Raw genomic sequence first — 24483 nt, 5'->3', positions numbered from 1 at the left:
GATCTTTAAAAATACAAAATTTAAAACAATAAACTTATTTTTATTCCCATCATACTAACCAACAAAGTAAAGAAAATGTTTGCTTGTCTCTCCACCATTTTTGATCAAACTGTTTAGCAAGATTGAAAATGCGCATCCAGTACACCCCATGTAGAAATGAAGGGGTAACTCTGGAGATTCCCTGAGCACAAAACCTTGGTCCCACAGGGAGCCACACTTCTGTGGTTCACTTTCTATGTTATAACCAGGAAAGCTGACAGCATGAGGTGTGTTCTCCATATATGCTATAACGAGGAGAAGGTTGATTAATTGAGAAAAACGTTTTATAATTGTGTTCGGTTGATAATCTACAGCTAGGCATATCAGAGTTAGCCCATTACACTAATAATCAGTTTATGCCTATATAGGTGTTCATACCAATATAAATTTATTGTGAAATTTAAAACCTATCAAGAAGGAAACATATGTTTTTTTTTTCAAATAAAAGAATATTTTTCATTGCATATTTAACCACAAACATTATACTTACGAATCATTTGTCAATCTTATGTTGTATGTTTAATACACAAGAGAAAAAAAGATGCATATACACAAACCATAAAATTCATTTGCAGGTTTTCCATCTTTCAAGCTGGTTGCCACTATTATCGGATAAGGGACTTCCCCATCCTTAACATAGGATTGTAGATCAGAAAGCTTTTTATCAATATTCTGAAATTTAAATATACAAGGATTATTATAAACGAATGTAACTTGCTTCATCCAGTTTGCCACGGCTCCGCACAGAAAGTAATATAAATTTACCCAATCCAAACAAATGGCATTTTTTAATTAGTACAACAGTATTCTGCAAATATTTTGGGCACTTTGGTTTTTTCAATCCTGCTAAATAACCTGAATGAATGTTAAAGTTGAATTCAAGGGAGTAAACCTTTCTGGTTAGAAGAGCTTTTCCAAGAGTGTAGCCAAAGAAATCAACAAAAGTGGTTGGTTCGCCATACTTGTGTTTCAAAGAGGAATATTCTGAGCTGAAAATATTGAGTGTAATACATTTTGCCCAACTGTGTTTTACATATAGGCCTAGTATTTAAAATTATTAAAAATGATTTATTTCAATACTGAGGTGCTGAAGGCATTTAAATGTAAACTTCAGAAGAAATAATTTATATTTATATTTAATGGGTCCCAAATGCACCAGCATCATGGGTCAGAACTCTTTACAGGTTAATGCATTACTTGTTACAACTGTACATCGTAATATTCACCCTCAACCACTACAAGAACTGGATTCTATTTTTCAACCGGATCCTAGTTAGCATATTCAAATTTTGCATTAGGCCTACCTGTTTCGTCATATCATATGATGGTGCATGTCGTGCGGTGCATGACTAATAAAACTTCAAATGCTAATTACTCACTTGGTGTACAGACTTATAATTCATATTAACAACATCGTTGGATTGTTATCTTACTGGTAAAGCCCTATGTGCGCAGCATCGATAAAAAATTTGTAGAGACTATGACTCATTGACTCTCTCAGTTCTTCGTGGAATTTTAGCTGATTATCGACGTTCATTCCTTCGCGACCGTAAGCGCTGCTTAGATACCTATACACAAGAAACCACAAAGTATGCGTTAGATAGGATACCGCTTAGTTAGCAAGTAAATCCAATATTTCCTAGTCGCGTGTTTACCAATTACCAACGCTATTTTAAAGTCGTTACCATACCGTGATATAGTTCTTTAAATATTAGTTGTTTACAACTAAAAGAGACAGGAAACATAAGAATAAAAACATGTTCCATCTTACCCCATTATACCGTTTGTCGTAACTCATAAGCGAGCTGAAATGCAACACTCCTGTTTAACGACTGTCGTTACCGACCAGGCAAGCAAGAATGAGTATAAATGTCAATCATTCATGCATTTAAAGTTTAAATTTTAAACGAATCGTGTTATCTCGGATGCTAGTTCATATAACATCGAGCTGAGTACACTAAAATATTCTTTTTCGCGAAATCTCACCAGCCAGATCCAGATAAACCAGATACGTAAGTTAATGCATCGAGCAACCCAGCATCCCGTATCGCATCCATCGCTCCTGCCATTCCAATCATTGCTCTATACCCCCCGCCTGACCCAACCATAGAAATCACTGGAGGCTCCTGGAACAAATTATTTTGTTTCATCTTTTGAGATGTTAGGTTCAGCAAAAACCATATTCGCAGGTCATGGTTTAAAATCATTCATATTAACATGAGGTACACAGGCAATGTATAGTAAAGTGGAGAAAGATGGGACACCTTCTTATTCTGCTTTCTCGTCGCATTTGGTAGTAAACCAATTTATTCAAAGAATAAAACCATGTCCTTACCACTTACATATAGACTGCTGTAACTTGTATAAAAGACAATCAGGATATTTGAATATTATGTGCTAAAGGTATCCCTCCCGACTCTCCGACTCTACTATACACATATAGTAGAGAAGGGTAATATGGGACACCTTCAGCACATAATATCCTGATCGTATTTTAAACAATTAACAACGCTTTATTGAAGTCCCGAGGATATGGTTTTATGATTCTTTGACTTTTTTATGTTTACTAGTAAATTGGACGAGAAAAAAGAACGAAAAGATGTCCCATCTTCCCCCACCCTACTATATATACCTACAGACAGGTGCAATGTGGTTTAGTCCCAACAAATAGAGTATAAACTTGTTTGAGGCTTATGTGGTATGCTTGCGCAGGATGTTCATTGCATGGCAGTTTTACATTCTTTTGAATGAACGCACGTGATTTATCTACGCGTTGCAGGACGACAACAGTCTTATAACACAGATATTTTGTTTCATGCACCTTGTAAGAACACATACCACCATAGTGGCAATATACCGTCTGTGCGAGCGTAACCCTTAGGTCATCACGGAGCCTAGCGCGACTGTCGTTTCATAACCTTCTTTTACGTTTACTTTACTGTATCGGGGAGACAAAACAAAAGTTACTATGTAAGTCCGTTAAATTTAAAGCCTATAAGTGTAACTCATTTAACTCACGCTGCTTCTTTCAGATGACCCGAGTTCCGGAAATAATTGCTCCAAAGCTCTGTTCACTTTAACAAATCTTTTCTCTCGGAATTTGAGCTCCTTCTCGTTCAAACCTGTTTGATCAAAACTAAGATCGCGATCAGACCTGAAAAAATCGCTATTACATGTTTAAATGAATAAATTACATTTATTGTTCTTTTTCAGATTACAGGCAGAGATGCTGATACTCGTCGGGTGACCTATTTTACAACCAATTTTTCTCGTGACCGCTTAGGAGTTGCCATATGTAATTTTGTGGATGTTTGCATTGAAAAAATACCTGACGATAAAGCTGACTTCTATATCCAGTTCTCCACCCGCCTGAAAATACAAATGAATTATAAGGCTTCGTTCTTACAATTGAAGAGTTAGAATAACTGACCTGTTTATATAGGATTTTAAGAAATAAGAAAAAGTAATATTTCATGTAATATTTAAAGTGCCTTCACACACACACACACACACAATTTTACAATATAGATCTTACTAAAACTTAAACGCTGGAAACTTACTTTTGAAAAATTGATCGTAAGATCTTCAGTGTTCCCGATAGATAAAGGGATTACTACTTTGCCTGCAATCTTGCGGAAAAAACAGTTTTCTCCAGACATTTCAATCTAAACGAATTGGTAACTAATGTATAATGTTACTGATGCTTAGATATAGTAGGGTGGGGGAAGATGGGACACCTTTAATACATAATATCCAAATAGCCCGATCGTGTTTTAAACAATTAACAACGGTCTGTGGAAGTCGTGAGGATACGGTTTTATAATTCATTGAATGTTCTTAGTTTACTACCAAATGGAAAGAGAGGACTAAACGAAAATGTGTCCCATCTTCCCCCACCCTACTATAAATTACAAATCCATTTGCTTGGTTCCACAGGTAAAATGTACTAACTAACCGAAAGTTATGGTAGCGTTTAGGTGTTTTTGCGAAATTGAATCCATCATCTTGGATACATACGTCGCCAAAAACTTACGCCGCAAAAAAACGGCACTGCTGCAAAACCCTAGTGAAATCTTGCCGAAAAACAGACAAGTATTTGAATAAAATTAACGTTTATACCGGAGAAAAAATAAAGATTATAACATAATGCTTAGCAGATTATTAATACATACAATGAGTGTTGTTTCAGTTTTATCAGCAGGAAGAACGAATTGAAAAGTTTCATTTATTTTTCCTTCTGTTGTTTCGCATTTGTGTACAGTCGTATATTGATTGTTGCGGCCAAGGTCGGGACAGGAGATAACGAACTCCGGAACAAAGCGTAACACTAAAATGGTGGGTTATAAATATAGTGAAGTTTCCAAAGCCTTTGTGTATAGGCTAGGCTATACACAAAAGTAGGTTGGGGGAAGATGGTAAATGTTTCATTTAAACTATATAACCATTCCCTTATTGTAAAAGAGCATTTGTTGTAAATATAATTTTGTAGAAACTTATAATGTGCTTACGGGAGTTCATCTTATACTACACGTTATTGGAAATACATTAAGCTTATTTTTACATAAATAAAACACGTAGCACGCAAAGCTAGATATTTTAAAAATAAATGCACTTCTAACAAAATAAACTTTCCTTACATTTCCCAAGACAGTAGGATATTGATATCTTTCTATAAGCCTTCAGCACAACTCTTACTACAGCAGCTGGTGCGATTCCCTTTAAAGGTTGATAAACATAAATATGGTATTGGGCGTAAAATTAAAATATCAGTATAGTTCCGAACAGAGCGACATTTTGGCCCGAAAAATAAAAGAGGAGTTTGCATGGTACCGCTGCATCGTGTAATGTGTAATGGCCACATTCCCACATGGGTCGTATATGGCCTATACGTATATAGTCTTATATAGTCTTATTGTTATACGTCATACTCTAGGGATGTCTTTTGTTGCTTGGCAAAGGAAGTGGTTTATCAAAGTTTTTACCAGAAAACATTTTTAGCTATATAGACAAAGTTTGTGATGTATGTCGATAGTTTTGTTAAGAATTCAAAGTTTGTATTGTGTTTATGACCTACTGCAGTGTATTGTAGGATAATCTATGTAGTCTTAATGTGGACCTAAAATAACTATAGCAAACAACGAATTGGGGATGAATGAAGTCATTAGTAATATAACACCGTAAGTTAAACACGCTTCCTTTAATGCAACCCATCCATTCATCACTATATAAAGAACACCGTTTAGTTTTAGTGTCAAGTGAACGCGATAACAAGACGGTGTTAATTACATTTGATCTTTGTTCCATAAATCTGGCCCTGATGTGGCAGTCTGCTCATATTATTGGACGTTTATCGCTGCATAATAACAGAATGCACATATAGTGACATACATATATATATATAACACGTAGCAAATAAAAGCATGAAAAAACAAGGTACTTTAGTGGTACTACAATTGGTGTGGTTTTTGATTAACTTGGAGAATTTTAAAACCTGTTATTCTATACCTCGGCATCAACTTGTCTATCCACTGCGGACCCAAAGTCTTCCATTTTTCGTCAGACTTTCGTCTCTGCTTTATTCGCTCGTTGATGTTTTGTATTTATACTTGGACAAGCGAAAAGAATATTTACCGCCAAATTTGCAGTAATTTTTGTATAAGAAAAGAAGATAAAATAATCTACAAAATATATATTTTATTTGAATATATTTATGAAAAGAATTTAATACAGAACTGCATAAAAAGTATAAATAATGTAACATAAATCTCACTTAATTTTTTAACTCTGTAGTCCCTCATTGAAAAAACTAATACGTAATTAAAAAATTATAGTATATAGGGTGGGGTAAGATGGGACAGGTTTTTATTCTCGTCCCATTTTGGTATAGTAAAAAGAGAATATAAAAATTATACCACCGTAGCTCCGCGACTCTAAAAGAGCTTGTTAACTGTTAAAAGCGCCAACCAGGAAACATCGGTTTTACTGCTAACGGTATAACTCATCTTAGCCCGTAGTGCTATATGTGATGTAGGCCAACTAATTTTATCGCTCTGAGCTTTTACAAATAGGTCACGAAGAAAATTGTTTAAACGCAGCTATATCCTCAATCTTATGTCCCATACTCATGCAGTTTTATGTTTCTGGCGCTTAGAGTTACAGATACTATCTATAAACATAACACTCCGGGTAAAAGCATTTAGCGCCAACAGTAAACTCTATCCTGGGAAACGACCTACCACAACTCCTCCGTTCTATTTTACACCGTACTAACAACAAGCGCTACCTAACAAGCCTATAAGCAAAAACAGAATGACTAAGTTAGCTTTTTCAATCGCCGGCATGGAATTCCCTTCGACGCTGATTGTCATATCCTCTTCTCGAAACGTTAAAAGCGTTTTCTACATTTTGCAACGCATCAACATCCGTATTGTGACGCAAAGGGTAATACCTGAATATGATTCTATTGTTAAAGAACGTTCCAACAGCGAACCTGCTGACGTTGTGTTGTTATTCATCAAGCTGCCTTCCATCTATGGTTGCGGCATGTATAACATATTTGCAAGCGACGTAACTACTAAACATTTAGTCTTTTAATTGGCTGGGGGAAATATCTATTTTAATTGTTTGGCCTGTCAGTTCATTGCCAAATCATTGTGATTTTTTAAACTGGGTTTAAGTTTATTTGTCTCTTCGGTTGTAGAAATGAAGAATAGTATATATATTATATGCAAAAACGAAAAGACGAAATATAAAGGCGAAACGATATTCGTAATAGCACTGCTGTTAACATAGTACTGTATTGTGGGGTAAGATAGAACAACACCTTTAGCTCTTTGTTTAATATACCAAATGGGAGGACAAAATAGAATGAAGAGGTTTCCCATCTTCCCCCACACTACTACGTAGATTTTTTAACGTTACCATTAATTGCTACAACTTTGTTTCAGACACGATACGACGAAACGCAAATATCGAAGGGCGATGCAGCCATCTTTGTATTTAGGTCTGAGTTCGTATGAACTCAGGATATCTCTAATTTTGAGTTACCAACATATTTATTGGTACAGTTTTGTGAGTGGTAAATATGAACATAGCATATTTATTTTGTTTTTTTTTAAAAACTCCCTAAAACAATTTTCTCCTAGTATGCTTCTATTCTGCGTTTTAAAATTTCTAAATAAGTGCAGTGCGATGTGTTTTTTTAAGGCTGGCAAGCAATACTACCATAGCATGAGACCAAACACGGTGTAAATGAGACCATACATGAGCGCCAATTCGAGACCAATCGGGTAACCAATATCGTACATATTACATACTTTGTTTACATCAAGTCATCTTCAGTAAGTCAGAAATTAATTTAATAAATTAAACTTACGATTTGTGGGGTGATATAGCGTTGGCTCAGGTGGAATACGCAGAAGTTTTATATATATATTGGAAACTGTACAGGTATTGATAATGTTTGTAGGTCGTTTTACTGCATGGTCCTGTCCTGTGCTGTCATTGTCGTTTTCCCACTTAAATACTTTAAGTAAATATGAGTTAAAATGAAGTTTACATTCATACTAAACAATAAATAAATATTATTAAACAATGAAAGGCAACTTAAATTTGCAAACTTTTCATTAGATGCCTTATTATATTAGTTCTAAGCTACGGTTTCTTTAACTGTATTTTTACTTCAGATTCATTCATCAAATCATGTACATGAAATAGGGTAGTAGGCAATATTTGTAAAAATAAATCAGAATGTCATTGCCAACTACGGGGAATGGTTTGTCATCTTCCCAATCCAGCGCACCGGCAATGTTTACCCAGAGTAACCAACGTGTCTTACAACCTCCTGCTTTATCTATTATGGGGTTCAGGGGGATGCCCCCAATGCCCCACCACCCCCAATTCGTCATGAACTCACAAGGAGGAATGATCCAGTTACCCCATGGGTTAATGGTCCCCGGTTCTGAGGCCCCTACTGTTCCAACATCAAATCCAGCCATGGCGTCCCGATTTTCAGCAGATAGATTGCCGGTATGTATGTTCTTAAGTTTCTAATTGGCATAGTGGTTACCTTGCATGCCTCTTATCAAGAGGTTACAGGTTCAAGGCTCATAGCTGCTACCATTGTGGGCGTATGTGTTCTTGAGCAAAACAGAAAATGGGAGAGTATTGTTTCCCTGTTTTTTTAATAATAACACCTGTCAAAACAAAAATTACTCTACCGTTAAAACAAAGATTGTTTGACTGAACGTACAACTGCGCTCTTGGCAGTAAATTAAATCAAAATGTACTAAATATCATCAATGTTAATGGGGAATATTTAAGTAAATTGTTTATTACACAATGTTATGAGCAAAAGTATGCTTGTAATGTTAAGGTCATAATTGGGAAGTTCTGGATTCTAACAATGCTTTAAACCAGCTACATCCTGTTGAAAAACCTGTAGGCGTAACAAGTAAACCAGGTTAATACCTTATCCTTATTTAAGGTGAAAAGTGCACAAGTCCCACACAATTATATATAAATAGATTAAATTGTGTTTTTATAATCTCGAATGTTTATAAATAACAGGTAGGTGGAATCAATGGTTCTATTTCACCCCAACAGATTCCAGACAGCAGTTCAGGAAGTCAAGCTGGTAAGCAATATATCGCTGTGTAAAGTAACAATGTTTCGTGGAAATTTCACTCACTGTAGTAAACAATACCAAGAAGAATGTTGCAACTAACGTCCTCGTAACATTTGTAAACAGTTGTCATCATGTTATTATAAAACCTTTAATTCAATCTGTGTCATGTAGGTTTAAAAAAATAAGCCACTAGTTTCCTAAGTCAATAAATGTTGACGCATTACAAATATTTATGTTTAAGCAATAAAAGAGCAAGGACCCTGTGTAGTAAACATGTATACTACTGCATTACTATGTGCTGAGATTCTACAACTCTCAGTACAAAATAAGTTTACCAAACCAATTGGTTTAGAATTACACCCAAGTTTCTTGCTATTACTGCCATCACACTGGAAACATATGGCAAAACAATCATTTTGCTTACATTCTACTTTGTAGGTGGGAACCCAATGTCTTTTGGAAACATAACTGTCAAACAAGAAATGGGTCAAGGGTCTATGGTTCCACTCCAGTACCCACAACTTTCATCAACAGAAAACATGGGAACAAATATGTTTTCTGTGTCCAGTAGTGGAGTTCCATTGTCAAAACATATCTGTGCAGTGTGTGGAGATCGCGCATCTGGGAAGCATTATGGAGTATATAGCTGTGAAGGGTGCAAAGGTATGAATGCTTGTTCATTATGTATAAATGCACGTGTTGAGACTTAAGACATCCACTCCACGTATATTATGAAGTTCACAGCAGTCAAACAGTATTGTTGGTATCAATATTTAAGTAATGGATTGGCATACAAAATAATATCAAACATATTTTGCTTTACAATAGAAATGCAGCTGCATTTTATTAAATGTGTATTTTAAAAACTACAATCAAACATTTTTTTAAGGATTTTTTAAAAGAACTGTTCGAAAGTATTTGACGTACACTTGTAGAGATGACAAGGATTGTATTATTGATAAGCGGCAAAGAAACCGCTGTCAGTATTGTAGATACCAGAAGTGTATAACGATGGGCATGAAAAAAGAAGGTGAGTTGGTATTATGATGTCATAATAGTAAACTGTCATCTACATACTGTTGTGTCATAATGCCGGTTGGTAAGGTCAATGAGTTTGTTGCGGTTCATGGTAAGTTTAAACACAAGGAACCAACATGATTTTTATAATTAAAAAGTAATGCAATACTTTATATTGTGGGTTAGGAAATTACAAATGTTTTTAGTAATGGTGAATAATCAAATTATTAGCACAACACAAAATTATGTTAATAAAATGTTTTTTTTCATTCCCCTAATAGTTTTAGATTTGTTTGCCATTGCCATTGGTCTAAAGGGTTTAAACCTATTCCATTGTATGCGATAGGCAGACAATGTACTTTTTAATACAGACAAATATACAAGGAGAATATTTGAATAGCGATATTGTTCATTAATCACTTCCCTATTGACCTTTGTGCCTGGATGAACTTAATATTTTCCCGGTATATTATCACATAGCTTGAACATTAAATCATCATTATAATAATAAGTGGGAAACCAATAGAATTAGCACAAGTCCCATGTTATACACTGTACCAATGGCTTTAGCTTTATTTAATGTGATGTCTATTCACCACAAGTGAAGCTAACATTAGTTTTAAGAAATAACTTGCACATCAGATATAAGTTTTTTTTTAATAAAGGTATATTGTGTACGTCTCATGTTTTTAAAAGTAAAAGGTTGTAAGTTGAGAGTTGACTATTCTTAATTCTGTTTGAATGTGGATATTGTTATATCTGATCATCCTGATGTATCATTGATATTATCAGTAGCTCGTGTATCATGAAATCCCATAAGCCAATTCTGTATGGGTGATGTCCTATAGCAAGATACGGAAGGGTCTTGGTATTTGGCCAAAGATATTATCCAACCTTTCAGCAAAAGTATTCTCTGTATTAATTAAGGCTCTCATCCCAGTCAAAACAACCAAAGCTACCCCAATGTCAAAGTTACCTTGTCTGTTTTCTATTGTATCTGGGTGAGGTCCTTTGGGATTTATGCCATATTTGGCTCATTACCCCGTGACACGCCTGTTAAGTTGGATGATAAATTTTTGTGACTAAATTCCCGTTCACGAAGCGGTTTCCTCTTCCCCAGCTGTCCAGGAGGAACGACAGAAGAATCGTGAGCAAGATGAGTGTCATGGTGATGGAGGACATGATGACATGCCTGTAGATAAAATACTTCAAGCAGAATTGGCATCAGATCCAAAAATGGAGGAACTAATAAACATGCAGGAGGTAGTGGGTTGTTTTATCTTCTACAGAAGTTTGTTTTGCATTACAAAGAATCTTTTAGGATAAAATGTTTGGCACCAAACTTGGGGTTGTACTGTTGTAGGGTAGGCCTATTTTGAGATTTCTACTCTGCATTTCAAATATACATTATATCCAATGAGACGCAATTTGTTTCACAGGATTGTGGGTTAACTATCACTTGCATTTTTCTGTCTATCTATGAATGGCAGATATCATATTACAGACTCCACTACTTTAAAGTGGCTTTAGAGTGAGATTTGCTGCTGCAATCAATTATTCTTGTATGATGTCATACAAGATTATTGTTAATAAATAATGTAACACATTGTCATGGGATTAAAAATGCAAAGAACACTAAACATGTAAATGTGTTCATAAATCATTCAACAACCCCCAAAGTAGATTCCATACATTGTATCCACAGCCGATAGACACAAGCGTGTGCAAAGCCGCTGATCATCAACTGTTTACATTGGTAGAGTGGGCCAAGCGAGTGCCTATGTTTGGTACATTGCCATTGGATGACCAGGTCACGCTACTGAGAGCAGGTCTGTGGGTTTTTACTTTTTATCTTGTTAAACTGGTCAGTTTATGCTCTTTATTAAGTTTTCACCACTGTTGGATTGAATTGTTTTACAAAAATAGTAAACAAACAAGACAGTATGAAGCCCTTTATTCTATTTGGGTAAGGATATCCTATGGCGAGGCACGTCATGGGACCTAGGATTTAGTCCAGAGTTGCATCATTACCCGAAGTTAATATTCCACACTGCTTATATAAATAATGTTGCATTAGTTATTATACAATAACATTTATTTTCCCATAAACTTTAACTACAGGATGGAATGAACTTCTGATCGCTTCATTCAGTCATCGGAGCATCGAGATCCCTGATGGCATCATCCTTGCTTCCGGACTCCGAGTTTATCGGCAGAGTGCTCACTCTGCGGGGGTGGGAGCAATATTTGATCGAGTTTTGACGGAATTAATTGCTAAGATGAGAGACATGTCAATGGATAGAACGGAGCTTGGATGTCTTAGAGCGATTGTTCTGTTTAACCCAGGTAAATATGTGTTGAGTACAACTGTGAGCTTTTGTATAAGAAGGGATTAAGTGTATTTCATACAAAATATGTCTTATTATAATGAGTGTTTTTGCAATTTTGGACTGTGAGCTTTTTATAGATGTGCCTACAGAGATGTACTATTTTTAGCATTTTGAAAAAAGGTTAGCACATATAAACTAGGTGTAGGTGCATCTTAAAACTTACATGTATGAAAGTGTGATTGCTAATGCTGCTTTACTTGTAATGACATACATGTGTGTAGAGGATTAGTAATTAAGATGTGTCAAGTAAAACGTGACATCAGATTGCTGTTTATGAAACTTAAACTGGACTGAACCTAAAGTTGACACGAGTTCGTTTGTATTTCAGAGAAAATTCTTGTCTTCCTCCTATTAGTTGTCTACATACCAAACATTCATGAATGCTTATTAATTCGGTTGTTTTGAAAGTATTTTAAATGTGTGTAATTATTGTCTTTGGCAAATACCATTAATTTGTAACCGAAAGATTAAAATCTTTGGCATGTTTGTGCTGCAGTCTTGACTATATAACTTGTGTATTATCATTGATTCATATTAGAAGGTATTTGCATTTTAAGGATTTAATTTTATTACTGATTTGTAACTTGTCTGGGAGTTTTTGTAACCATCATATAGTTGCGTGGACATCACTTAAATACATTTAGATGTTGAATGATATAATGAAGAAAATCTTTCAACGACTCATCTCGTATAAATAAGCAGTGTGTTACTGTGTTTCGATGTTTCGTCTGCGAACTCTTGCAAGAAGAAACTCATTTACGTTAATGACTCTTGCGGGTTGGCAGACGAAATGCCGAAATACTCTATGATTTTTTTTTATACCAGATGAGCCATTGGGAAGTTATTTACATTATGCCTGGTAGCAAAAGTAACAGAATATAATGAAGTATTATCTCATGTTACAGATGCAAAAGACTTGACAGATCCAGCTTACATTGAAACATTAAGAGAAAAGGTTTATGCATCGCTGGAGGTTTATTGCAAATCTAAATATCCTGACCAAGCTGGAAGGTTAGAATGTCTGTTATGTGTCTGGTGTTAACATATATTATACGCAAAGTACATGTAGCATGGTTATGGTCAAGTTATAAAATTTCTGCCTTCTTATACACCAGACACACCTTATGCTCACTGTCGAGTTATAACATGGACTTTTTTAGATTTGCAAAGCTTCTTCTTCGACTCCCAGCCCTGCGCTCTATCGGCCTCAAGTGTCTTGAGCATCTTTTCTTTTTCAAGTTGATCGGCAACACTCCAATTGATCAGTTCCTCATGGATAAGCTGGCTCCCCATGACACGGAAGCTACAAGCTCCCCATCCACACAAGCCACACAGAACAATGACATTAACCTCGCTGGCGTCGCCAACCTGTGATGTCACCACTGATGATGTCATCAATTGTGACGTCACGGTCGACGCAGGGAAAAAGCTCGTGGTCGATGTAAATATGGAACAATGCGACTTTCTGGCATAGATTGTGTCGTCATAAGCACGGGAGACGTCACAGGTTATGAAAGTTCAATTTCATAAAGTTTCGTGTATTACTACGTCATCAGACGTTTGTTACGTCACAGCTGCTTCGGGTGCAATCATGCGTGTGGAGAGTTTTATTCTTAAGTGCCTGCTTACGTCATCACATGTTTAACCCTTGACCCAGTAAAGAGATTTTCTGTAAAACGAAAATAAACAACCTTTCCATCCTTTTTAATTTGGGTTTGAAACTTTTGCTTCGGTTGTACAGAGCTTCTGCAATATACGCGTTCGTATTTATTTCCATCTCCGTGGCGACCTCTACCGGCCAACATACGTCGGATATTATTTTCAACGATTGAACGGTTTTATTATTACGTCACAATAAAAAATTTGACAGATGTTACGATGTGGTGTTTTGTAACAATGGGTTTCTGCTTATTTTCTTCATCAATCAATTCACAGAAGTCCGAAGTTCGCGTTCAGTTTCGCGGTCATATTTACTTGTCCATCAAAAACAAGTTGTTCGATCAAAAGTGGTTGCACATACATGATGAACAACATACTGTGTATTAAGTAGGCCATGCATGCACCAAACGATGCGCTTGTAGAACTAAGCTTCGAGTATGAACAGCAAAAACCGTAAATCGGTTTTAACTAGTTTTGGCAGTGGAAGACGCGGTATGAGCAACATGTAAGCTTCACATCACATACAGTTATACTTCGTACCAACCCTGTATGGACATATGACTACCTCATATAGTTAGTTAGTGCGGTTATAAAGCGCTGACTGTCAGCTTTGACTCATGTCTCACATTTATATATATTGACACATCTATATGACTACGGTTTACTAACCGACTAACGAAAAGAAATGTTAATCAGACATTGAATATAGCTACACTGCTGTATTAATGCACACGCAACATACGTATATATATACATATTGCACACAAGCGAGTGACCGATGGGACACATGCGGTAACTAGATATTGCCGTTTGGACAAACCTTATATTATTGTCTATTACAGTGGTGATAAATGTCCATATTGAACAGCAAACAACAAGAAAACAAATCAACTTCAACAACAGGTAACTTCTTATCAGCGCCTTATTTACAAAACAATAATTGATTCTTTGTTACGCGCAAGACTACAGTAATTATTATGAATGGTTCCTTTGTGCCTATAATCAGTTTGTTTGCGTATAGTGCACAAGGAATTTCACAGCTCGTCACGCTCACGAACTTTATAATTAGGGTTTTCAAACCATCAAGATTTCTAAAGTGTTGTCAAACGGTATTCGACAGTTGGCATGCGAGATAAACGTAAGTAATCACAAGACCACAAACAACACAACAACATTTATTTTATAAGATAACACTGCGCAATAAGATGTCCCACATTATGTTCAATATAACTGTCACCATAAACTAGACGGCCGCATAATAAATCGTATTGTACTCGCGTCAATTCTGGTCAATGGTTTTATTAAGTAATTGGTTAAAGATAAAGCCGCATGCTAATCTAGAATTGGCCTAAATTACGTCCGTATAAGAAACCTCGCCGTTTTCATAGATATAAGCATAAGCCTCTCTCTTTTAGAGATATTGTTTAATTGCGACTTTCCGTCTATGTTAATTCATTCAATACCATTTTAGGTTCAAAGAAATAATGGCTTTAAAAAAAGAGACAACAATCATTAAAACACGCTATAGTTATGTACAACCATATGTTGTATATATAATTAGTTCAGATAATACCATCGAATGAAAGTCTGTGTGTTTTATGTAGTTAACGTGATTATAGATAAACAGTGAGTATGGGGTTGTTTTTGCGCAAGATAGTTGTTCTCACTTCCAAGTTTACTAAAGGAAGTTCGACGTGACACAAATATGTGTTTGTTTGTGCAACTGCTTTGCGCAATAAAGTAACGCTGTTGTGTGAGCCATGACAGCTTATTGACATTTCAGCGAGTAAGGGTTTGCTTCGTATAACAGCTGACATAACACCGAACTAACATATGGTTAATTAGAGTTGTCGCGTCTTGAAATGCCATAACAGATACGACACAGCAGGGAAACTCATCATAGATGGCACAGAGGAACGCGCGAGTCAGAGATGTGTTACAAGTAGTGGATCGGTAGGTGTGAGTTAGGTTCGTGCAATAATTAATGAAAAACTGGATACCACACTGAAACTGCTATTTCGCACGATATTTCGTCTCTTCTATAAGACGGTGAGAAAATTGCCAAGATTGGCAAAATAAGAAAGGTTTTTAAGGATAAACTGAACTGTTTTGGCAAAAGAGTTATGTTAATACTGCGCTACCCAGATAAATCGTTGTCGTACAGCAGGCGAAACGTTGATACAGTATATGATAAATATTTCGCTGGCTACGTGTCTATCTAACCACCGCCGCAGTGTGATAAGAAATATGATGTGTTTGTTGTGATGCAATGTCGAGCAAATGCAACCTATTTGCAGTTGTAAAGTTCCTTGAATAAGCAATAACAAAAAGTCTGGTTTATTGAACACAGGCATTTTGTTTTGTGCAAAACAGTTCTAATTACAATAAAGTATTAACCGTCAAATAATAACGTCATTGCTAACATCTTGTTTATGCAGCTCGGTTCAAAATCGACTTAAAATAAGAGATTTTCTAAATGAGGTTAAATGGAAAGATCGTTCGCGGTCGGTTTTGTGACGTCAGGTGCGACGCGCTAGGATAATAAAGAGAAAAAAGTCGCTGTTTATTCATGACGCGCAGTCGGTATTATCCGGCGTCTCCTATTCAAGCGGCTGCCAGTGTAAAGCAGTCTGTTTGTTGGTAGTCACTTGTGAGTACTGTAGTGGGAATGGCTCGTTTGTTAAATAAACGAGAAAATATAATGTTAGGAAAGTAGAAAACAACTTTTAATAAGGTTTATTTAATATTTAGCTAGCAGTAAACTGTACTGTAAGATACATATGCTGGTTCAAGACAGGACAGACGATTTAGCGTTACGAATGAAGGCTGAAAAAAAGTTCTCTTTACTGCATACACACAATATTGTTGTTTAAGTGGGGTCGTTTCACAGTAGGCAGTAGCTATATACAGATATGCTTGTTGTTTTAGTTAGAACATGTAAACACAGACAAAACACCACAAGAGAACGGAAATTATATTTTTTTGAACTATATATCATATTACAGACAGTAGTTTGCATATTGCCTGTGAGTTGAATCGTTGCTGTTTCTAAACTCTTGGCGCACTTTTAGCCGGGGGCATCATTGAGTCACATAAGTTCATTAAATCACGTCACATTTGCAGATATTAGAATGGCGTATGTTTTACTGTCCCTCACTGACATCAGCCGGCAGTCGCTGGGACGAGCTATGTTTGCTCGTCTTGTGTTAGAAGATGACGTAAGCAACGCTCATCAATTGCTGCAGGACTTCATCGTAAACTATCAACTTCCGAAATTAATAAAGCTAAGTATACTACGTGCATTTATACTTGCGCTCGACCGTGGCCATACTTGTCTCTCGGACAAAGACTGCAGCGTCACGTCATGCAAGAGGAGGTTCTGGGATGAAACACATCATGCACCTGAGTGTCAGTTCTTCAAATCTGAGACTTCAATGCACGAAAGACGTTTCCGCGCGACAGCGCTCTCAAGGCAGTGTGTGCAAGTTGTCATGGCAACCTGGGGTGACACTGTGTTTTCACCGGGTGTGCTCGTCGAAAATGGATATCCCATCGGGTTATCACTGCGCATGCGCCAATGGCTAGTCATGTACGCTGTGGACGGGTTTCTGATGTGCCATGACATTTGCCAAAGCTCCTTCCCCATTACGTCTGGGCCTGACGTCACGACCTTCCAACAAAAAGCTGACCAGTTTCACCTTTGCGCTTCGGTTAAGGATCTACGCAGGCAGGTATGCGAGAAGGCAGAAAGAGAGAAGAAAAACAAGACCCCGATGGTATTGGATCTAAGAGCAAGAGATACCAACGTCCATTGTACAAGGGCTGCATTGACCGCCCTCAAGCTTGCGCTAGAGAGAACGAAATATCCCGAACCGTCTGAATACTTGGTCCCCGAACAGACTGTCGGTATGTATATACAAGTATATTACAATACCTTTTTGTAACATTCAATTAAGTCCGAAAATCCGACCACGCAATTATAAAGTTGTCTCTCCTCGAAGGGATAAACAATAAGCATTCATTCCTACAGAAGACGGGAACAACTTGGTTATTGCATTCGTATTAAACATCTTTAACCGCAAATTTCGTTCATTTTAAGTGGACAACCTTTTGTAATTTTTTTCTTCACTTTAACAAATGTATGTAATCCATTTTTTCGTATAAGTTATGGTATATAATATTCAGGTTTCTAAATTCCCAGGTCCATTGGGCGCTCCTAAATCGGTTCCAACGATAAAACTTGAAGTTGCTGTCATCGGTTCAATACACGATTGGTTCTCGGACGTTCTCCTGAGTGTGTTGCAGAAATCTAGGATAGAAGGACTAAATATTGATCTATCGTCGTTGAGGTAATTTACGATTGCGTTCTATTTATTGAAGTGTAAAAAAAGACATAGCACGTCAAATGTGAAACCTAGATAGTATATTATTCACAACCAGATACGATTGTACTATATATACTAACTATACATCGGCAGCGGTGTACCAACGATATATAACCGGATTCAACTGGTTTCATTTCAACTTTACAGTAAAAGCTGATAAGAAAAAACAAAACCTATATTTCTCTGGCAGATTTGAAGACGTATCTCCTCACACTGCTGGAAGAATAATCCGAAGTTTGCCGAATCCTTCCGAAATCCGGGAACTTAATTTTCGCCACGTCGATCCCCAATGCTTGTTACAGGCACGTGATGCTCTGTGCGACGTCACAGGAGTTGAACAATTCGCCCTCGCTACATGTGACTATCACCCAGCTACATACACCTCAACCGATGTGAGTTCTAATTTCTTTCACATATAAACGCAACTGTACGTATAAAGGGTCAGATGTTGTATACAAATTGCCAAACGAGCAGTACGCGTTATATACTGTTGCCGCTTGCCGGGTTGCGTAAATTGAAAATTGAAATGATTGGGGTAATTAGCAGTAGTAAGTGACAGGCCCAGGAAGCTAATATGGGCTTATAAATATTAGAATGGGAATAGATACATGGAAATAAAACATTTTATATTTAGACCCTAACACTGTGGAACGAAATATTTTCTTGTTGGCCAAAACTGCGGACCTTGGAATTTTCTGGAATCCGAATGTGCTTCCACCTAGCAGATGGATCGATCAGCGGTGTTACCCGTGGCGCTAAAGAATTTATCCGCATCCCGCCGTCGCTTCGTTCCCTAGAGTTCTCCAACGACAGCGTTACAACCGATGTACTATTGTGGCTCAACGCTTATTACGGGAAACGTAATGATGACATCACAAAGGACCTTGATGACGTAACACGACGTTGCTGCTTACGCACATTGAGGTTTAGGCATGAAACCGGGTTGGCAAGGCAACAAACACGTGATCGTTTGATGGACGTTTTAACGACCGGAAAACACTTCATTGAAGACGTCACAATTCACCATTGTGGCATCACAGACGCAGATGCTGATGACGTCATAAACCTATTTGATAAAGGTTTGACATATTTACGCAGACTTGTGATTCTCGAACCGGCGTTTTTGTGGAAAACAACAATCCGTGTTTTTAAGGCAGCAATGATAAGAAACAATCCAGCAAGTTGCAACGAACTTATTTCTTTCTCGGCCCTAGTTCCACGGGCCAGCGACACAACTGTAGACCCTCAGCTGGTGAGTATGCAAGCGAAATTCCCTATTTCGAGAAACCCGAGGTGCGCGTTTGAAGAATCTTTACAAAAGCTTGCTAAAGATCTCGGATACGAAGGTTTGGAAATTGAATTATTTTGGGAACCAGAATGTGACTTCAGTTGATGATGTCACGTAAACACAATGTGCAACAAACCAATTCATTTATTTATATGAGAACACTTTATTGAAGCCCAGCATTTCGTATTTCTCTTTTTAATCGTAGCAATAACTACTAAGTACTGTTGTTGTATCATTTTGTTGTAATGACATAGTACATTAACAACTGTGACTAATGTACTAATGATCACTGTTCCGTATATTTATTAATACACAACCTTTCGTTATTATAAACTTGAATGTGCAGAATGAAATATATTCCATATTGCACATGTTTGTTAACTTTGAAAAAGCAATAAAATACAAAATCCTAGTGATATAAAAAAGAACAAGTCAAACCAAATGTCAGTCGCAGTTTTTCTCTTTGAAATATTCAGATAGAGCTTCAAGCGCTTTTCCTCTGTGAGAGATTGAATTCTTAAGCTCAGAAGACATCTCAGCGTAGCTGGGAATAAATAAATTAATTTAATATTAACTTGGTGTATTGTAAAGTTAAAAATACATATGGCCACTAACCCTCAATATTTAAAATGTATTTCCCTTAAAAATGTCAAAAGATCTAAATAATATATAGAAAACACCAATAACCTATTTACACAACATATATGCATTAGGATTGTTGTCGTAGTGCCAGACTTGTAATTTCTTGTGGCAAACTTATCAGATTTATCAGGATGCCACAATACATTAACCAATTAGTAACTATATACATCAAGATAATTTCAATTTAATTTGTAAAAAGTTTAAAATGCAAATGTAAAACTTACGTTTCATTAAATCCATTTGGTTGAAAGCAAGGATCCCAACCAAAGGTCCTTGGACCACGTGGGGGAACTATTGTGCCCTGCAGAAAAAAAAGAATATATAATGACATAAAACTTGTCAAGTGTATCAAAGAATACAGAAAAACTTAATTAAAAGAGCGAGAGTAAAAACTCATCAGTTTCTATAATATAAAAGAATGTAATTGTTTGTCCTTGCGTGGCAGGGCAATAACAGACGTTTTAAAATGGGTGTTCTGTTTCATACACCTTGTACCGCTTACGAATTATTGAATATATCATTTTGTGGGTGCCACAACTGAATACTGAACCTACCTCACATTTTCCCCGGAATAACAAAACATCATCTCCCTGTAACCCATTACTGTATGCAAACGTACATAAGGCGTAACCACTCTTATCTTCCCATCCATCCAACATCTTATAGATTCCTTCTGGACCCAACTTTTCCAAAAACCATTTTCTAAATGCAACAATCAATGATAAATGGTTTAGTCTGCAGGAATACAAAGATATTAAACGTCTTTACTAATTTAAAACTTGGCTTATCGGATTTAAGTTTATTCGACTAGTCACTATACTCTACACATGTGAGGTCTAACAGCAGGGCATGCCATGGCACCCAAGATTTAGGTCGAAGTTGGCCCATTACCACATAGACATTGGACCATAATTTACATACATTTATTATGTATTTACTCACACGTAAGGACCAGGTAGCCCGCCCATTGCATTGAAACAGAGACAAGTATCTTCAATAAGAACTGGACCACTTAGTTGTTTTGATGCTTCCGCACATTTCTGCTTTGATACATCATCAGGTTCACCCTGGTATTCTGGCACTGTGGGATTAAGTAGAAGGTAATGACGGTTATTTTATAACGTAATTTACTACATCCTGTAAGGTGGTATTGGATATACCGTAAATTCTATGCATTGTTAATGCTGCCCTTGAAATTCACGGTAAAAGTAGTGTTTGTAAATATTCATGAATTTTCATAGTACTGATTTATTTTGTTGTTTTTTTTTGTATTAAATTACATGACACAGGCTGGTATTTTTACTGTAGTTTATCGAGCCATTTAAATATTTACATGCAAATGTACGTAGTCAATCCGTCTACTCTAAAGCAAAGTAAAAATTAAACAAAATACAACTTACGGTCAAGGGGGACACTTGTAATGTTAATGGAGCTACTTCCATGTAGAAATTGTTGCACTTCTTTTAATTTGTTCTTGTTGCCGGTTACAAATGAAATAGTTTTACGCGACGCCATATTACACACAGCAGAATTACCTGTGTCTTGTTTTTGTTGTCGAAATAGCCCGGCATTTAAAGAACACACGTGGTTTTATGTTCCCGCCAAAATTACAAAACGCATGTTACGTACAAGGTAGGGTGTTGTGTTTTTGTAAATAACCTAAAAGTGAAATGTAATATATGTTGTTTTTTTTAAATGACCAAGCTTTTTTACTACTAATCATTAGGAGCGAAAATGCATGCATTACTGGTTGTACTTTTATTTATGTCCTAAATTGTTTACCATATGTTAAATAAATAAACTGTTTTTAACTTTTTATAGATATTTATAACTTAATCTGCACAAAATGTTTTGTCCCGCCGGAGAAAGTGGTTCTGAAAGCGACGATTTTGACTTTGGAGATACTGAAATATCTCTTCAATCTTTATCAAGTGATAATAAAGAAACAACATTAGATGAGGCGCCTGTATCAGAGAAGCAGAAAACTCGTAAGTTATGCATTGTTGACGACACAAAAGAAGACACACAACAAAGCATTCTACTTTTACAAGATTTTCAAAATGCAATTATTACTGGAAATGTGCAGAAAGTAAATTCTTTTTTAAAAGTTTGCCCAGAATTATGTAATTCACCTTTAACCACTGGATGGTTGCCATTGACATACGCTTGCTACTTCGGAAACCTGAACATAGTTAGAACCCTGGTTGCATTTGGATGCGATCGTTCGGTAACAGGGAGTGATGGTTGCACTGCTTTAATGGCAGCTTGTAAAAGTCAGAACTTATCGCAAGAGTTGAATGATATCATTAAATTATTGATCAGTTTGAAGTGCGATGTTTTTGCTTGTAGTGCAACATCCCAAAATGCTCTTATGTATGCATCAAAACATGGAAACATAAATGCATGTATTCAGTTACTGGTTGAAATGCTTGTACAAGATCAGAATAAAATCAATGCAAAAGATAACAAAGGCTGGACAGCATTAGATTGGGCAATTTTTAAAGGCAATCAAGAGATTGTTAAACGGTTACTTGAAAGTGGTGCAGATATTTGTACTTTTCACGAAATCTCACATTTTGCCGAAAATTTGATTGAGCTGCTGAATAAAGTCATGCCATGCAAATCAGAGGATAATGACAAAAGTGTAGACAAAAGAGAATATAATACAAATAATGAAGATAAATCATCACAAATGCCCGATAAAGTAAATTCAAACGAAGACGCAGGGATAGATGTAAATAAGCTGTGTAATACTTCATCCATTTATGAAAACATATTTGATTCTCAATCTGAGCAGCTAAATGATGAAAGCAAAAATGAGGTTTACTTCCTTAAGCCTTCGGCAAATGTTTCAGACCAAACCTTTCAAAAGTATGTCCTATTTAATATTTGTCAGTTTTTGATAATTGTTAAGTTGTTTCTCCGTTTCACTTACTATCATATCTTTAGATTTGGGCAGTTGGAGTTGTTTCTTTGTGGTTTAGAATTGTCTCATTTAATCCCATTGTTCTATGATCATGATGTCAGATTTGAACAATTGTTGTATCTTACAATAGAAGATCTAATCACCATCGGAGTTTATCAACTTGGAGCAAGGAAAAGAATTCTTGATTCTGTAAGTTCAGTTTAACAGCTACATGTTACACAAGTACTTCCAACATAAAAGTGATCTGCGGTAATGTATAAATGTATGCATCTGCAATATATTATGAATTATGTTAAAGTTTGAGGGCAAGTTTAATAGTACCTTTTCTCCAGATTAAAGACTGGCATTCAAGCACATGGAAAGAAGGAAGTCTTCCTAACTTATCTCAAGGATTAACATTGGAACAACTAAGATCTGTAATTCAAACTTCTTCCGAACATATACTGTGCATAAGCAGTGCTCTCAGGTTTTTAAAACTTTTTTATATTTATTTGATCATAACAAATCATGGGTCCCCAGGTATGTAAGAATTCAGATGAAATCTCAGCCCCAAGTTTTTATCCCTTCATCTTCTATGTATTTGGAAAAAAATCCAAAAGATGAATTCGAATTAAAGGTAAATATAAACTTTTTAAATTTCTTGCAAACCTATTCAGAATTGATATGCATGAATAAAACTTACCCTCTTTCTTACCCAAGCTTCATAATCCAATGAGCAAAAAAATAGTTAGCAATAATAGGCCAAAAGCCCACATGAATAAAAACTTTTGTGTAGTAATAAAAATGCTGTCAACTCTGTTTTCATTCAGTTGCATTTGTTGTTGTCCAATGTGCTGGTTAATGTTTACAAAACAGTTGAACTCATGTAGGTTGCTGACTTGTTGCAATCAACACACAGTCTGTGTTCATCAATGAAGTCTTTGCATTGTGATTGGGTTCAACTTAGCAAGAACCAGTTTGTAGATGTTAAATACACACAAGTGGATTATATTTCTAATACAAAAACAAACAATGGAAAAGGAAAATACGTCTCAATTGCTGTGATTTCACTGATATTTGCTATATTAGCAATAAACAGTGAAACGACTAGGGTAAGACAACTGACTAATAAAATATCAACAACAGTATTTCCCAAACTTATACAATGGAGCAAAGGGTGGATGTTTTGAAGCAAAATAATGAACACTTCCAAATGCCATTTATGAAAAAAAAGTAAAATTTAACAATCTCGCTTTTCTGCACACTGATTTTTTTGGAACGAAATTGTGTAAAAGTTTCAATTCAACTGTGTTGTAATATCTTTATTTTATTTGGTAATTTGATTTACTGTGGATCTACTCTGACAATTTTAAATTTTTCTTTTCTGCTATTTCTAATTTTACTGTTTTTAATTTCACAAATACACAAAGATTTTTAATTTTTTGAGTATCTTTTTCTGACGAAAATTCAATAAAGGCTCCAATACACACTAATTTACATAGCTTAAATGTAATGTCAGTTCACAACACTAA

The 24483-nt window shown here is 36.1% G+C and overlaps 6 protein-coding genes and 1 non-coding gene across 13 annotated transcripts in view; 3 read left to right on the top strand and 4 right to left on the bottom strand.

The window, feature by feature from the left end:
• The window catches only part of LOC100187239 (cytosolic phospholipase A2), a gene marked incomplete in the record, with an annotated part of 4821 nt that extends 2747 nt beyond the window's left edge, over positions 1-2074 (bottom strand). The window contains 5 exon segments of the mRNA XM_002125301.4: positions 70-284; positions 597-711; positions 932-1028; positions 1473-1607; positions 1811-2074. Of these exon segments, the coding sequence (XP_002125337.3) occupies positions 70-284; positions 597-711; positions 932-1028; positions 1473-1607; positions 1811-1815 (567 nt within the window).
• A 982-nt stretch (positions 2075-3056) lies between these two features.
• LOC113474521 lies at positions 3057-5710 on the bottom strand. 2 transcript variants are annotated; one of them, XM_026835918.1, is made up of 6 exons: positions 5545-5710; positions 4677-4755; positions 4212-4366; positions 3600-3704; positions 3368-3408; positions 3057-3161 (listed from the first exon to the last, which is right to left on the bottom strand). In XM_026835918.1, the coding sequence occupies exons 1-6, from the start codon at positions 5587-5589 to the stop codon at positions 3116-3118; spliced, it is 471 nt and encodes a 156-aa protein (XP_026691719.1). In that variant the 5' UTR covers positions 5590-5710; the 3' UTR covers positions 3057-3115. The 2 variants fall into 2 exon arrangements, with proteins under 2 accessions (XP_026691719.1, XP_026691718.1); XM_026835917.1 differs by having other exon boundaries at positions 3063-3408.
• Positions 5711-7724: 2014 nt separating this feature from the next.
• rxr (nuclear receptor) lies at positions 7725-13948 on the top strand. Of its 3 annotated transcripts, none has more exons than XM_009861231.3 (9): positions 7725-8067; positions 8608-8674; positions 9104-9328; positions 9555-9695; positions 10785-10945; positions 11388-11511; positions 11804-12028; positions 12978-13083; positions 13233-13948. In XM_009861231.3, exons 1-9 carry the CDS (start codon positions 7789-7791, stop codon positions 13444-13446), a joined length of 1542 nt encoding a protein of 513 aa, XP_009859533.1. In that variant the 5' UTR covers positions 7725-7788; the 3' UTR covers positions 13447-13948.
• Positions 12796-12864, bottom strand: mir4173 (microRNA 4173). The gene has a single exon (NR_034569.1). It is a non-coding gene; the product is annotated as a microRNA 4173 (primary transcript).
• A 569-nt stretch (positions 13949-14517) lies between the features above and the next one.
• Positions 14518-19815, top strand: LOC100183253. 4 transcript variants are annotated; one of them, XM_026835890.1, is made up of 6 exons: positions 14518-14634; positions 16855-17637; positions 17933-18080; positions 18307-18508; positions 18751-19195; positions 19270-19773. In XM_026835890.1, the coding sequence occupies exons 1-6, from the start codon at positions 14583-14585 to the stop codon at positions 19419-19421; spliced, it is 1782 nt and encodes a 593-aa protein (XP_026691691.1). In that variant the 5' UTR covers positions 14518-14582; the 3' UTR covers positions 19422-19773. The 4 variants fall into 4 exon arrangements, with proteins under 4 accessions (XP_026691691.1, XP_002131464.1, XP_026691689.1 ...); XM_002131428.5 differs by having other exon boundaries at positions 18751-19815; XM_026835888.1 differs by lacking the exon at positions 14518-14634 and adding an exon at positions 14842-14869 and having other exon boundaries at positions 18751-19815.
• On the bottom strand, positions 19629-21714 carry LOC100180887 (inosine triphosphate pyrophosphatase-like). The gene is made up of 5 exons (XM_002131411.5): positions 21447-21714; positions 20989-21127; positions 20601-20748; positions 20271-20347; positions 19629-19948 (listed from the first exon to the last, which is right to left on the bottom strand). Exons 1-5 carry the CDS (start codon positions 21559-21561, stop codon positions 19849-19851), a joined length of 579 nt encoding a protein of 192 aa, XP_002131447.1. The 5' UTR covers positions 21562-21714; the 3' UTR covers positions 19629-19848.
• Positions 21591-24443, top strand: LOC100185611 (ankyrin repeat, SAM and basic leucine zipper domain-containing protein 1). The gene is made up of 6 exons (XM_002131327.5): positions 21591-21678; positions 21868-22917; positions 22996-23161; positions 23305-23438; positions 23492-23588; positions 23842-24443. The coding sequence occupies exons 2-6, from the start codon at positions 21893-21895 to the stop codon at positions 24139-24141; spliced, it is 1722 nt and encodes a 573-aa protein (XP_002131363.1). The 5' UTR covers positions 21591-21678; positions 21868-21892; the 3' UTR covers positions 24142-24443.
• The last annotated feature ends 40 nt before the right edge of the window (positions 24444-24483 follow it).

Source organism: Ciona intestinalis, chromosome 9, assembly GCF_000224145.3.
Source record: "Ciona intestinalis chromosome 9, KH, whole genome shotgun sequence".
NCBI classification, from domain to species: domain Eukaryota; kingdom Metazoa; phylum Chordata; class Ascidiacea; order Phlebobranchia; family Cionidae; genus Ciona; species Ciona intestinalis.
Note: the sequence above shows the minus strand (reverse complement) of the source record. Positions and strands in the feature narration are given on the sequence as shown.

Bases quoted from the DNA above. Each gene is read 5' to 3' on its own strand.
- LOC113474521 (XM_026835917.1), bottom strand. From the start codon at position 5,589: ATGGAAGACTTTGGGTCCGCAGTGGATAGACAAGTTGATGCCGAG. The intron at 4,756-5,544 runs GTATAGAATAAC...CAACCTTTAAAG, and splicing joins ATAGACAAGTTGATGCCGAG to GGAATCGCACCAGCTGCTGT. The intron at 3,409-3,599 runs GTAAGTTTCCAG...TTGTATTTTCAG, and splicing joins TTACGATCAATTTTTCAAAA to GCGGGTGGAGAACTGGATAT.
- rxr (XM_009861231.3), top strand. From the start codon at position 7,789: ATGTCATTGCCAACTACGGGGAATGGTTTGTCATCTTCCCAATCCAGC. The intron at 11,512-11,803 runs GTCTGTGGGTTT...CTTTAACTACAG, and splicing joins GGTCACGCTACTGAGAGCAG to GATGGAATGAACTTCTGATC. The intron at 12,029-12,977 runs GTAAATATGTGT...CTCATGTTACAG, and splicing joins GATTGTTCTGTTTAACCCAG to ATGCAAAAGACTTGACAGAT.
- LOC100183253 (XM_002131428.5), top strand. From the start codon at position 14,583: ATGTCCATATTGAACAGCAAACAACAAGAAAACAAATCAACTTCAACA. The intron at 14,635-16,854 runs GTAACTTCTTAT...TCACATTTGCAG, and splicing joins CAAATCAACTTCAACAACAG to ATATTAGAATGGCGTATGTT. The intron at 17,638-17,932 runs GTATGTATATAC...CTAAATTCCCAG, and splicing joins GGTCCCCGAACAGACTGTCG to GTCCATTGGGCGCTCCTAAA.
- LOC100180887 (XM_002131411.5), bottom strand. From the start codon at position 21,561: ATGGCGTCGCGTAAAACTATTTCATTTGTAACCGGCAACAAGAACAAA. The intron at 21,128-21,446 runs GTAAGTTGTATT...TTAATCCCACAG, and splicing joins TACAAGTGTCCCCCTTGACC to TGCCAGAATACCAGGGTGAA. The intron at 20,348-20,600 runs GTAGGTTCAGTA...TTTTTTCTGCAG, and splicing joins TATTCCGGGGAAAATGTGAG to GGCACAATAGTTCCCCCACG.
- LOC100185611 (XM_002131327.5), top strand. From the start codon at position 21,893: ATGTTTTGTCCCGCCGGAGAAAGTGGTTCTGAAAGCGACGATTTTGAC. The intron at 22,918-22,995 runs GTATGTCCTATT...TCATATCTTTAG, and splicing joins TCAGACCAAACCTTTCAAAA to ATTTGGGCAGTTGGAGTTGT. The intron at 23,439-23,491 runs GTTTTTAAAACT...ATGGGTCCCCAG, and splicing joins TGCATAAGCAGTGCTCTCAG to GTATGTAAGAATTCAGATGA.